The 14,921-nt window shown below is 36.3% G+C and overlaps 1 protein-coding gene across 1 annotated transcript in view; it reads left to right on the top strand.

Annotated features, from left to right (window-relative positions):
- LOC143246092 (uncharacterized) overlaps positions 1–14,157 on the top strand; it is a 32,671-nt gene extending 18,514 nt beyond the window's left edge. The window contains exons 3-4 of the mRNA XM_076492309.1: positions 10,100–10,244; positions 13,085–14,157. Coding sequence (XP_076348424.1) covers positions 10,100–10,244; positions 13,085–13,758 — 819 coding nt within the window. The 3' untranslated portion in view covers positions 13,759–14,157. The remainder of the gene's footprint in view (positions 1–10,099; positions 10,245–13,084) is intronic.
- Positions 14,158–14,921: the final 764 nt, after the last annotated feature.

The raw sequence follows: 14,921 nt of genomic DNA, 5'->3' as shown, positions 1-14,921 counted from the left end.
CGGTAAGTCTGAAGGATTACAACGCTAGAAACCGGGTTCCGATACTCATGAAGGATGCAGTACAGATAGCTAGCTCATGGGCTGAATGAAGAAAAAGAAAACTTGAAAAATCTCAAGGTTGTTAGTAGTCTAGTCATTCACCACTTTTCAAACATTACGACCTAGAAACGTCCCCTGGTTCCTTTCTCGAGAGTAGACGAATGTTGAGACTAAATTAGATCAATGTTTGTAACAGTAAGCTTAACTAGATGTTGTCTGTTTGTGTTAAAGTTTTACTGGTGAACGAAGAAGCAGATAAGTAAGTAAAAAGCATGGTCTAGAAATGTATAAAACTAATGAATTAGTGTTTTGAACCGATAGTACTAAATATAGTCAAATTTGTGCTGGCTCCACTTCGTGGAACTATGACGTCATGACCACCTATCACAGTAACCTAGAAACATGTTCTCTATTTTACTAGGACTATCACGTCATAGCCGTCTGTCTCGTATCGAACTATAATTTCAACTTTCTGTTTGATAGTTACGAACTCTGGCAACAAGTTGTGCAACTATGACGTCGTGGCTGCTTGTCATGGCTGTATAGCAACGCGCCTTCAGGTGACAATTTGTAGAACTATGACGTCATCTTCTTTAGTAACATCTCTCCCTTCCTTCCCTTTCCCTGAGACATCCAAGGGTCGCTTGTTCCAAGAGTGCAGGAATAGCTACTGCTATCCCTAATTTAGCAGTGATGGACTAGAGAGAGGAAAGACAGCTTTTGAATACCACTCAACACTAACTTGGACCACTCTTTACCAACAAATAGTGGGATATCTTTCTCGTTATAATGCCTTCATAGCTGAAAAGTCAAGCATGTTGGGTGACCAATTTTAACCTACGACTCGTAGATTGCCTATCGTGTTCCATCAAGGCCATTCCAAGATTTCATAGAGTTTGGAACCACTTACCAGTTGAAAGAACGTACATTCAGTGTAAGATGGCCAAAATGTAAAACTATCGATAAGGAAGAAGAAAAACATGGCTTTAAACTTTGTTTATTGCCATAACTTGGAAAATTAGGAATAAATATTAGAGAATATTCATTTTCTAATCTGGAGCTCCTCTGAGTCAATCGTTGGACTTAGAATCAGTTAATTCGAGATGGTTAGAACGATGGTTTATCATTACTGCAAATATTATTTGATAAAGACCTAATATATACGTCGATATTTATGTACTAGTACTTTCCGCGTATACAGGACAGTATGCGCATGTGCGGCTAAGATGCCAGATCAGAGACTCCTACTGGTTCGTATATAGCTATCCTAAATTTTGAAGTACTGACCAGAGGAAAGACATCGAGTCAGCAACATCGGCTGCCATAGACTTTTTGTAAAGCCTTTAATAGAATAGCAGAAGTAACTATCACTCTTATATAATACATTAGAGGTGTTGTATATATTTGCTAAAGGACAATCAGCATTCTTAGTATTTAATGATGGTAATTTAGTTACGGACCTGGCCTGGTTGTTAGTGTGTCTGTATTGTGAATACATGGTTCGCACTTGGCACTTTGAAATCATTGTGCGCTGTGAGAATAACGCTAACATCTCACTATTTCGTCAGTCAAAGAGTTGGCGGTGAGTGCTGTTGACTAGCAGCCTTCTCTCTTGTCTATCAGCTCAAAATAATGACAGATATGTGCAGGTATCCTTTGTGGAATTTTTCGCATAAATTCCAAGAAACGAACTAATTTCAATTCTTTACTTGAAATTCCTATAGAAAGGTCAAGTATCGTACGGTTGGTTCTCAGGGTGGTGTCAAGAGAACTCTATCATCAACCATCGCAACCTAATGACGGTTTATTGCAGACGGATGTTTCTGTTAATATATGATTTTGTAGAAGGAAAAGAATAATATTGCTAGCTTGTTTATCATTAAGCGCAAAACTACACAATGATCTACCTATGTTGTTCTCAACACGGGCATCGAAACCTATTATTAGTCTAATAATCCTTCCGATGTACCGTTAAACCACTAGGGAAGAGAAACAAAAGAACCAATCACCAATCGTGATGATGGTTAAACAATATAATTAATAACACTGCTATACTAAAGATACCTACGTTTTCAGTTGCCAGTTACGTTTAGAAGAGAAACTGCCAAATAAGTTTGAGAGTTTATTATTATTATTCATTGCGTATCGAAAAAGATGTATAACATTGGTGTTCTCAACTACTACAAGTTCTGTGAAACTTTATTATAACTGAATCTTTGATCCCTTGTCAGAACTTAAAAAGTAAAACCAGTGATAGTTTTTAAAGATTTAATTCGATATCGGAACTTAAGAAGTGAAAGGAATGACATGTTATAGAAACATTGACCCGGTATCAAAATCGAAATGAAAAGTAATTTCTTGAAACTTCAACCTTGTATCAGAATAAATAAAAACTGAAACTAATGGTAGTTTTCCAAGCTTCACCCGGTGTCAGAACACAAAAAGTAAAGCAAACTGTAGTTTATTGAAACTCAAATATCAGAACCCAAGAAATGTTGGAGCAGTATAGGAAATGCTCTGGGCTTCAGTAATTCAATTTTAGTTTCGAAATTGCTCCATACTAATGCTTATGCAACAAAAGTATTAATAAATAATCCAAACAGATAATAGTGAGAACGTACAATTACGAATAAATAATCCAGACAGCAATAAGAATACAAAAGTGTGAATAAATTATACGAGTACTTAACTCGCAATCTGAGGGTTGTGGGTTCGAATCTTCATCCCAACAAAAATGCTCTCCCTTTTAGCTGCGGAAGCGTTATAATGTGTGGTCAATCCTACTGTTCGTTGCTAAAATAGTAACCCAAGAGCTGGCGGTATGTGGTTATTGCTAGTTGCCTTCCTTCTTGTTGGACCGGCAAAGACAGGTGGTTAACACACTGGATTTATATTCTGCGGGTTGCGGGTTCTTATCCTCGTCACGCCAAACATGCTCGCCCTTTTAGTCCTGGGGGCATTATAATGTGACGGTCAATCCAACTATTCGTTGGTAAAAGAGTAGCCCAAGAGTTGGATGTGGGTGGTGATGACTAGCTGTCTTTCCTCTAGTCTTACACTGTTAAATTAGGAACGACTAGCGCAGATAGCCCTCGTGTAGCTTTGCGCGAAATTCGAAAACAAACAAGCAAGCATATGTTAAAATGTACTGTTAAAAATACTTAAAGATGTGTAAAAAATATACTGTTGAAAGTACTCAGGGATATGTTGGTGTTTAAAATATTCAAGGATATGTTGAAATCTATTGTTGGAAGTTTTATATTTTGTTTGTTTATTGAATTTTATGCAAAGTTACACGATGGCTATCTTCGTAAGCTGTCCCTAATTCTAAAGTGGTGAACTAGAGGGAATAAAGCTAATCATCAATACCCAGCGTCAACCTGGGCTACTCTTGTCTAACTGCATTTTAGGATTTAGTCGTCATCTTGAAGGTTCGATTGTGATCCAATGGTTAGTGCGCTTGACTGTGGATCTGATATTCGCTTTTTTTGCGTCCCGTTACCGCTACAAAAACAGTCACGCTGCGCACTTTGGAGCATGGGTGTGTTATAAGAATGACGGTGAAATTCAGCAGTATTATTGTACGAGAAATGTTAAACCTTCAATTTATTTACATTTTACTTTTCTATAATTGACCGTAAAAGTACGGAGACTTCGATCACTTACAAAGCTGTTTACCATTTCCTTATCAGTTGGCGATATGTACCGTATTGAAAGTAAAATAAGTACATTCACACAAAGTAAAATAAGTACATTCACACATACATAAAAGAAATAAACCGAAGAAAATAGTGCTTGATACTTTTCTCTCTGTGGGTGGAAGAAATAAAAATACGTCTTACTGAAATAGTGCAAGGTGTTTAGGACCACATTTATTTAAACTTAGACATACCTTTATGTAAGTGTCCTATTATTTTAGAACAAACAAATTCAAACGATTTTGAAAACTATGGCAGATTTGGTTTAATTGTATTGATACCAATAGAATTATATCCACAACGTGGGAAAACTCGAACATGATTATCGGTCATTCAAAATCACGTGGTCAAGGATTTCCTTTATTTCTTTCTCATTCTCATTTCTCAGTCCATTCTTGGTAAAAGAACGCGACTTCATCACGTAATTGGGTTTTCGTATTTTTCAATATCGACATAATATTTTGAAGAAGAAAGCACTAATGATAAATATATCGATAGGTGGTGTACTGCGGAACTGTGTCTCCATTTTTCATCCAACTCTGTGGAGTTTCTCTAACGTTTTCGTCGTTTAATACATTCGCTCCTAAGGTCATATTTGTAGAAATTCGATTTGGACCAACTTCGTTTCCAATACCAAATAGAAGTTTTTCGTTAGGTTTAGGGTTATTAGATATAAATATGGTTTTTGTTGATTTCAAAAATGAGTGGCATGGGCCTCTATCAAAGTCCATTTACTTGCAGGTTCATGTCACTCCCATTGTTTTTGTACTAAAGATAGCAATATTTTGTTTTTATAATAAAGAACCCAGTTGAGAAATAAAAAAACAAATCATCTTCGACAAGGATTTACAGTTCAAATGTGTTTTCTAATATGAGTATACATATAATCACTTTTTGTATTGTGATATAACACTTGTATACAAGTAAGTGTTTTTCTGCTTAAACGTTATTGTAAAACCATAACAAAGGCTTAAGATTAAGCTTTACGAGCTGCGCTCAAATAGCCACTTACAAATTTAAAGTACTGTGAATCACACTTGCATGACATGGATTTAACAACATATTGCGCGTCACTCATTTGTAGGTGACGCGTTATATTACCATAAATCTACGTGATTCATATATGAGTGACTCGAGAGCGAAAGGTTTAAACGTGTCGCTGATCGATATTGATAAACTTCTGTAAAGATCACGGTGAAACTAAAATTAGTAATGACCTTTTGTCTAACTCGTAGTTGGAGAAGTTTATGAAATTTCTCTTTCGTAACGCATCATTATTAAAACGTGTAAAACACTCGTACGCACATGCCATTCTAATTACACGTTTGCCCTCTTTAAATTCTTGTTTCTGACACCCACGTTTTGCCCAAAATTCTTTGTTTTACTTCATTCTGTCCTGCTGGTGTGTAAAACTTTCGTTGAATTACGTCGTTCATACCATAATAAAAAACACTGAAGAAGAAATTGTGGTAATAAAAGTAAGAAAATAGTAATTCGTTTTACGCATTGTTTTTGTGCGATGTGAAATACTCAAAATGTAAACAGTTTCTGCAGTATCATATTCGTGAAACTTATCCCTCCCTCATTACGTCAATCTACAGATAAGCTGTGATATAAATTTATCACATTAAACTTCCTTTACAAGTTAGACAAAATTAGCGCAAGCTAAAACACGGGGTCTCCTCTTTACAGTTATGGAGTCCTATCATAGCACTTTTGTTAATGCGCAGTTCAGTTTCTCGATATCACGCTTTGAGGGCGTGGCGTGGCTTATTTGCATTGCATGTCATCTTATGCTGCTCAGCATTGCTCCACGCAAGCTGGGAACACCTAGAAAAGCATATTAGAAATAGATGAGAACCATATACAAGTTGTTTCCGGTATTCTTATCGTTCGAAGTAAGAGTGTCCTACAATATCGTAAAGTTTAATAGGTCAAAAGGCAGTGCTAAAAATTTCACCTGTCATTAGTTTCCAGTACTTCAAAAGAAGGCTTACATTAGTTAAAAGGGTTGGGGAGTAGGAAGAAAAAGAGGTGATTTATCAAAGAGAAAAGGAATTTGATATAAACCTTTTTGTCATGATTTTTAGACCCAGACGAGAAGACAAACATCCGGCACAAGAAAGAAAGCAACAGATGATGGCGACTGAGGGTGGTAAATTATAAATTCGAACGTGACATGGATAGTTTGTTTAAAACAGCCCAGTGTCAGTCTCTTTGTCTGTTATTATGACAGAATATAGGTAATTCTGGATAAAAACATCTCTAGACATACTTTAACCGGGTAAAATCCAAATTGACATTTTTTGTAGCTATCCAGTAACCATGGCAACTTCACTTAATATTTCTAAGTCTTTCAAGTTCCTGTGGAAAATTTAACCTCGCGTGGCTTTTCTAAACCCTCTTATATTTTATCTAAAACATAAATTTATATTTATATGTCATCCTCAACTTCCATTCGTGGCTCAAAATTCACTCCCCTCATGAACTCTTGAATTGTCTGGTACGCTTTTAAAATAAATCAATCGTATTCAAATTAATATAACTAACTAAATCTCTTTAATTAATACTAATCTTAAACAGATTGTTTTAGTAAGGTTACATCTCTACTTGGCAACCAAACAGATGGATTTATTAAGGTTATCTCCACTTGACGTACCAAACATTATTTCAGTAAGATTACTTCTCTACTTGATTATAAACAAAGGGTACGTCTATACTTCACGTGCCAAATAGATTGTTTTTATAAGATTACGTCTCTGCTTGACTACCAAAGAGATTGTTCTGTTATGAGTACATCCCTACTTGACGCACCAAACATATTACTTTAATAAAGGTACGTCTCTTCATGGTTACAAACAGACTGTTTTTCTGAGCTTACGTCTCTACCTGACGTATCAAACAAGTAAGTTTATGTTTCAGTAAAGAAAAACTACCAAATGCATTCAATGGTTTGTTCTGTATCACTGCGTAATCAAACCCCGAATTTTAGTGCTCTAAGCTTATCCCTCAGCGAGTTAAAACAAGAGGAATCTCAAGAGAAGGCAGAGAAAAAATAGCGTGTTTTATGATATACTGAGAGGGCGCCACAGAGGACTTACAGTGATTGGTAATTTGCTAAACTTTAAAGTTTATAAAGAATGAGGAATAACAACTGATTTAATTTCACGTAACCACCTAGGTTTATAAACAAGTTTAAATGTAGATATCTTACCGTATTTTATCTCACATTCTCTTTATTTAAATAAATGTAATGAGTTACGTTCGTTTATTATCTTGTTCAAAGAAGTATATATATGTGCATTGGAACATCGGTTCTCGAACGACTCCCTTCTCGAACAATTCGGTTTTCGAACATATTGTTTGAGAAAAAAATGTCTCGGTTGTCGAACATAAACTCGGTTCCCGAACCAAGCTGTCGTGGCCCGAACCCTCGAAATAACCCGACTGATGATCTGAACGACCCTTCGACCATTTTCGGCCCACGCCAAGCTTGCCCAAAATATTTTACCCGCACCTGTCGCTCAGTCCACACCCCCGCTAAAATCTACTGTGAACGTTCTCGTTTTTCTTTCCTTTTTTTTGTTTTACTAAATATTCTGATTAAATAAGCTACCATTGGGTCAAAGAAGGATAATGAAAGCAGCAAACCAAAAAGAAAATTTGTTAGAACCACAATAGAGGTTAAAAAAGATCTCATAGTGAAGTACGTGAGTGGTGTTTGCGTGTCTGACTTTGCTACACAGTTTGGTATGGCGAAGTCTACAGTCTGCACCAAACTGAAAAATAAAGAGGTCATCAAAGGAGCTAATGTTGCAAAAGGAGTGATAGTGCTTACGAAACAAAGATCACAAACAATGGAAGAGGTAGAAAAACTGTTGTTGATTTGAGCAAACTGGTGATAGCATTTCTGAGACCATCATTTGTGAGAAAGCAAAGCAGTGCATGCTGACCTCCTGAAAAACACCCCTGGAACGAGTGCTGATACAAGTGATGCCTTTAAGGCTAGTAGGGGGTAGTTTGAAAAATTTAGGAAGAGAAGTGGCATACATAGCGTGGTGAGACATGGGAAGAGTGCCAGTTCTAACAGAGACGCTGCTGATACATTTGTAAGGGAATTTAAGGACTATGTAGAAGCTGAGGGTTTTATTCTCCAACAAGTGTTCAACTGTGATGAGACAGGCCTCTTTTGGAAGAAAATGCCAAGGAGTAGAAGTCACTGCTAGGACACAAGCCAATGAAAGACAGGCTAACTCTATTGTTATATAGTAATGCAAGTGGGGACTTAAAACTTAAGCCTTTGCTTGTGTACCATTCTGAGAACCCAAGGGTTTTTAAGAAAAATAATGTCCTGAAAAGTAAACTAAATGTCATGTGGAGGGCTAATAGTAAAGCATGGGTAACTATGCATTTTTTATGGAGTAGGTCCATGAAGTGTTTGCCCCAAGTGTAAAGAATTACCTCACGGGAAAACAGTTGCCACTCAAGGCCCTTCTTGTGTGATGGACAATGCACCTGCTCGCCCACCAGGCTTGGAGGATGGGTTGGTGAAGGAGTACAGTTTCATTATGGTGAAGTTTTTGTCCCCTAACACAACTCCTCTCATTCAGCACATGGACCAGCAGCTCATATCGAACTTTAAGAAACTCTACACCAAAGCACTGTTTCAAAGGTGCTTTGAAGTGACCTTTGACACAGAGTTAACCCTCAGAGAGTTCTGGAAAAATCACCTTAATATCCTCCATTGCTTGAGGATCATAGACAAAGCCTGGAGGGAAGTGTCTTTGAGGACCATGAACTCAGCCTGGAAGAAATTGTGGCTAGACTCAGTAGCAGATAGAGACTTTGAAGGCTTTGAGGCTGAGCCTGTTGTCGAGGATATTGTCTCACTAGGCAAGTGTATGGGCTTGAATGTGAGGGGTGATGATGTGGAGGAGTTGGTGGAAGGCCACAACACTGAGCTCACCTTGGAAGAACTCCAAGACCTTCAGAAGGAGCAGCAACAGAAGGCAACTGAGGAAGTGTCTTCAGATGAGGAGGAGGGAAGGGAGGATGTTCCTAGTTCACTAATCAAGGAAATGTGTGGAAAATAGGGAAAGTTACAAAGTTTTGTGAAAAAATTTCACCCTGACAAAGCTGTAGCAAACCGCAGCATAAACCTTTTCAATGACAATGCCATATCTTACTTCAGAAACATTTTAAAATGCAGGCAGAAACAAACCTTATTAGACAAGTTTTTAGTGAGAAATAGGTCCAGTGAGTCTCCAGCAGGTTGTAGCGGTGCAAAGAGACAGAAAAGAGAAAGAACCCCAGAAGGAGAGTTACCTGACGTTTTTATAGAAGGTGACTCCTCTTCCAAACAATAACAACCCTCCTACTCTTCACGTTTCTCACCACCTTTCACTTACGTCATCAGCTCTCCTCAGCACATGTAAAGTGCAATTAAATTTTCATTTATTGTTTTTTTATTGTGTTTATAGCTTTTGTAGTTGACTTTATACATGTAAGTATTATTATACAGGTATAAATAAGCAGTATTTTTACTTAAAATGCTTCATAATGCGTAATTTTTGAAGGTATGTAATGGATTAATTCTATTTACAGTATTTCTTATGGGAAAAATTGATTCGGTTTATGGACAGCCTTCTGGAACGGATTAAGTTCGAGAACCGAGGTACCACTCTATATCAAATTGGTCAAAAATCAGTTCTATTACTCTGTCAGTGTTCGTTTTGTTTTTTCCCCTAACATCTTGGTACGCTTTGAACGAATTAATCTCATTCTCTTGTGTACTCTTCTTCCATACTTCTCGGTATATTTTAGACGAATCCATGTCATTCTCACAGTGTGCGTACTGGAACTGCTTGGAAAATTTAGTAAAGATACATCTGTAATTTAATCAATTTTTAGCTTGTGATCTTCATTCAATTTCAAGCTTTTTTCACCAGTACCAAAAGATATGCCCAGCTTCGTTATATTTGTGTGTATGTAAATGTTCTCTTTCTTAATCACAGATTCCACTCTATGGACGAGAGTAATCTCACAATGGCAAGTAACGAAGTATCACACTTTATTCTTAAGAGCTATGCGTTTCCAATTTTTGTTTCCATGATAATATTAAAGACTTTTTTTTTAACATGGCTGTGAGTGTGGCATATTTCTCCAGCCTTAGGTCTGTTTGCCTACGACAACTTGATGTGTCGAATTTTAAGCCTATTTCCTGAAGTGCCACTACTTGGATCTGCGGTGACACTTCTTGTACGCAATTCTCTCTCGTAATGTACCATTAACTCTCAATACACACACACTCATATATATATAATCTAATTTAAAAGTTTACCATCTGAATTTTTGTTTTTCAGTCTTTCTTCGGACGAACGTACAACAACCTATCGTCATTAGGTGAGTGCAAAAACAACGGCCAGTGTATCATCACTAAGAAAAATCGAACTTCATGTAAAAGTTGCCGTCTCAACAAATGCTTCATGGTTGGAATGTCAAAAAGCGGTACGTTACGTCACGATTTTTAACTGTTAATGATTTTCAGCCATTTTGACTTCGAACAAAATGATGTTGAAACAGGGGAAGTAATGTAAACAATCAATACCTGCATGTGCAACGTACAATACTCACGTTTCTTCACAGAGGTCGACCAGAAGCTTAATTAATCACACCATAAATGACTTCTCGAATCACACGAGCTACCTTTAACTGTGTTTTGTTGTTGTGGTGTTTTTTTGTTGTTTTTTTTTTGGGGGTATATCATAAAATAGCTAATGGTAATAATATTAAAGTATGATCTTATTGGTTTTGAACAAAAACATAGTAAAGTACTTGGTGAGTACCGCATTCTAGCTGGCTTTGCTCTGTAGGTTAGACCTACAGATATCTTGTAACAATTCAGCAGTAAAACGATTTGATTTTAATCGGATAAAAGTGAAATGCACAAAGTCTTCCTTGAAAAGTTAAAAAATTGGCGATTACTTAGTCGCATTTTAGCAATTTGTCTAGGTATAAAGTTGTTATTTTCTTTGGACATTTAACAATTAAAACAAGTTAAACTTCAAGCAGTGTTTAGATATTTAAGAGTTAACCCAAGTTAAACTTCATTCTAATACTAGATATTTTACATTTAACTCAAGTTATGCTCCACTTCAACAGTCTTACCACAAATAAGAAGGATAACGAGCGAAGAAAACTGTTTCTGTCATCTGCTGAGTTAGTAACAAGTTTCAGGGGCCTATTTTATCAGAAATTCTAGATCTGATCCATGTAGTGAACATATTAGCCCATTATTGAACTTCGCATTAAAACAAGTATTTATAGACACAAAAAATTAACCAACTTAGCATCCTATCAACAATACATTTTTGATTATACAGACCCAATTTAGCAATTGATCCCTCATTTATGGCCCCTATTGATTTACAAAAAATATTTTTTCCTCGAGATATACGTCCTTTCATAATGGAATAACTTTAACTGATTTATAATAATCCAAGTCTTGTCATTATAGCTACTTATATGTATTCAGTTAGTTTCTGTTGGTAGTTAAGCATAACTTTTTCTACAATGGGTTATCTGTGTTCTGCTCACCACGGGTATCAAAACCCGATTTCTAGCGTTGTAAGTCCGCAGGCATACCACCGTGCAACTGGGAGCGTATATTTAGGTATACAATAACTATATTTCTCCTTCTTATGTTATGCGTGTCAATCAAGCAAAATTTGGACGTAACAGGAAGACGTTTGTTTTCTTTAGAATTTTTTCGAAGAACTACATAAAGCCCATCTGCATTAGTCGTTATCTTTTGACTTATAATTTGAGTGTAAGCAACTAGTTAACAGCGTCAACCCTTGGGCTACTTAATCGAATAGTTGAATTTGGTCATCAATTTTACAACGTATCTACAGCCTCAAATTGCTAAAAGCGATTTGTGTGTATACATGTGTGTGTGTGTGTGGTTAAAAACGTGAAGTGATCCCTCAGATTCACAGTCTGGTACACAAACCATTAGGATATGTCCGATCTGTGCAACGAAAAGAGTGATATTTGAACCCACAGTTTGTTTTCGAAGAAGATATGTCCACCTTTTGAAAGCGCTCGAGTTATAAGGTACTGCATTTTGATGTAAATCCGAACCAACACAATCTCTTCAGAAGTCAAAATGAACCCGTACGTTAATATGTACACAAATAACATGTTTTATTATTTATCCTCTGCCAACCAAAATGTGCTTGATTAAAATTGATTCTCTTATATTTCCATGTACGATGATTTTCACAGATTTACGATTATTGAAAAACTAAAGATATTTGAAAATAAAGACAGTGTAATTATTAATTCTACTTTTCTAACTATTTCTGTTTTAAGCACTTAATTATATTAATCGATGTAATTGCAAATATATATGTTTTCGATTTTCAACATTGTGTCTTCACTTAATCCTTTTAAGTGAGCTGAGAATGGCCAGACCGTGGATCTGAAGTACCGTGGTTCGCGCTCCATTACTACCAAAATTCCGCGCTTTGAGGCCCGTTATAGGAGTGACCGTCAAAACCCACTTAATGGGTTAGAGATATTCAAGAGGTGGCGATGGGTGGTGTTGGCCTGCTGTTTTTTCTCTAATCTATCAGTTCAAAGCTAGGAACAACTATAACACGGATAGCCGTCTATTGCCTTTGTGCGAAATTCAACAAGCAAACAAATATATTCGAGTACTGAAAATAAGAACACAATTTGGGTGGTCAGTGTCGTGAACAGCTTTACTATGGACATTTTTGTTTGTTTGTTTTCCAAACAATTGTAGGCAACCCTGGATTCTTACCGGGCTGAAGCCCAGGGCCTCAAGCTATGACTATAAATGTATTGCATGTATAAGTTCTGTCTCGAGGGGACTTCTGTAAGTTGAGAAGCCTAGGGCTAATAAAACCCTTATTCCAGCCTTGATTATACGCGAGTGTTTTAATTTACTTGTTTTAAAATAGGGCCACGTTGACCTATCTACCGTGTCCAGTAGGGGGAAGTGAATCCCGTATTTTAACGCTGTAAGTCTGTAACTTACTGTTTTCCCGTTGGTGAATATTTGAATTTGGAATTGCAGTTAATCTTACGTTGTCTGAATAATGACGCCTATTGGCTGAAACGTCATAATATTTAATTGATTAAAAACTTTTCCACTGTAAAGCTTTTCTGAATTGTTTTAGGTAGTTTCAAACTATTAAAACTTGATATGAATATACTTGCTTGACAATTTCTATTAGTATTTTATTTCTAGAATCCTGAAATTTCGTTACAGTGTGTTTTAGTTATTGTTTGTATTTGATGGATAGATCATTTATATACAGGATCCCGCTATGGACGCCGATCCAACTGGTTCAAGATCCATTGTTTAATTCAAGAAAAATCTGAAACAAACGAACAACTCCGTTACGAAAATAAGGACATCAAATTAGAATACAGAGAAAACACGTCACTGATATCATACAATGGGGTGACACAGTCTAATTACGTCACTGAAGCAATTAAATCTTATATCCCTTATGATACACAACTCTCACCCAGCACCTTTGGAAATTGCGAATCTTTAAAAAATTCATACAAATGCAAGGAAGACATTGGTTGCCAACGTCTTTCATTCTCCGCCGTTTCTCCTATGTCCTCTCTAAAGCCCAATAAAGTTTTATTTCACCGTCATAACAGTTCTTTTATAACTGAAACAAGAAGACTCTGGAACATGAGCATCACTTATACCCACTCTCCACGGTTTCATGCTGAGAACGATTTTCGTCCGGTGCTGAAATCGCCACAAGAAGGCGAGCCAGTTGGCAAGGACTACACGATAGATACACCTGAGCAGGAAACGCCTATTGATTTAACGGTAAAAAAATCTTTATCTTCACCAATAACAAACCACAGCTTTCTTCTTAAAGACCAACAAAGCCTTTCAGACTCAACAAAAAGTTCACCAAATGTGAACTCAGCAGAATCGCCGTTAGATCTTACGAGGAAAATCTGTTAATGTGTTCCCTCTGGTGACGAAATATTTTGTGCCAGTAGTAGTTACGTTTTTCTAAAGTGCCACAATTGTGCAGTTCTATGCGAGTATAAAGAAACTTTTATAAAACTTATAAATCACTGAAAACAAGGGCAAGAAAGATTTGGTGAAAGTATATAGTGCTGTTCAAAATGACCTTGTTATTACTATTGTGTTCTATTCTTACAAATATGTAACAAACAAGTCACAGTTTATCATTACGGGTTAGATTGGAATGTGGTTCAGATTATAAGATTTTTTTTTATGACCACTTCAAATGAAGGGCATGATGACGTACAGGCCACTATACATTCCGCCCACTATCTTTCATTCATTATGTTATTAATCTTAGTGTGGGTGTAAACAGGAACATGGTCCGCAACATGATACATTAATTTAAATATTTAATTTCGAAATAATTAATAATTATTATAAAGATACAAAATGTAAAATTATGTAACCATTTTTTCCACTTTATAAAATTTTTATACCTTCACAGGTTACATTTTGGAGAGAATGTTTGTTTCGTTTTCAGTTATGTTTAGATATAAATAACTGTTGTATTTTTAAGATATGACTGGCACGTTTTTTGTTTTAGTTTTATTTCTCTACTGTCCAAAAGTTAAACACAAAAGAGGTGCTCTTAAATAGTATTTATTATCAGTGGTATTCAAGAAAAACGAAGTTAGATGTTTTAAATTCGTTTATTTAAAGCGTACGGTAATAAATAAGACAATATTTAATTGAAACCGTGTACTATGCAAATAGCCATTCTAATATTTACTTGTAATAAAGCTTGCATTTTGTTGGAGACACTTTAATGTAACGTCACTTATTGAACAAAATAATATTATTTATATATCGTTAGCGTTATAAAATAAAAAGGTTTTGTAATGTAAAAATCCTTATACAATGGTCCTGCATGGCCAGGTGGTTAAGGTACTCGATTCGTAATTCGAGGGTCACTATTTCGAATGCCCGTCACACCAAACATGTTCGCCTTTTCAGCCATGGGGGCGTTGTAAAGTTACGGTCAATCCCACTATTTGTCAGTAAAGAGTAACCCAAGAGTTGGCGGTGGGTAGTGATGACTAGCTGCCTTCCCTCTAGTCTTACACTTCTAAATTAGAGACGGCTAGCGCAGATAA

Source organism: Tachypleus tridentatus, chromosome 3 (genome assembly GCF_004210375.1).
Source record: "Tachypleus tridentatus isolate NWPU-2018 chromosome 3, ASM421037v1, whole genome shotgun sequence".
Taxonomy (NCBI): Eukaryota; Metazoa; Arthropoda; class Merostomata; order Xiphosura; family Limulidae; genus Tachypleus; species Tachypleus tridentatus.
The sequence above is the reverse complement of the archived record's forward strand: the minus strand, read 5'-3'. Positions and strand labels throughout refer to the sequence as shown.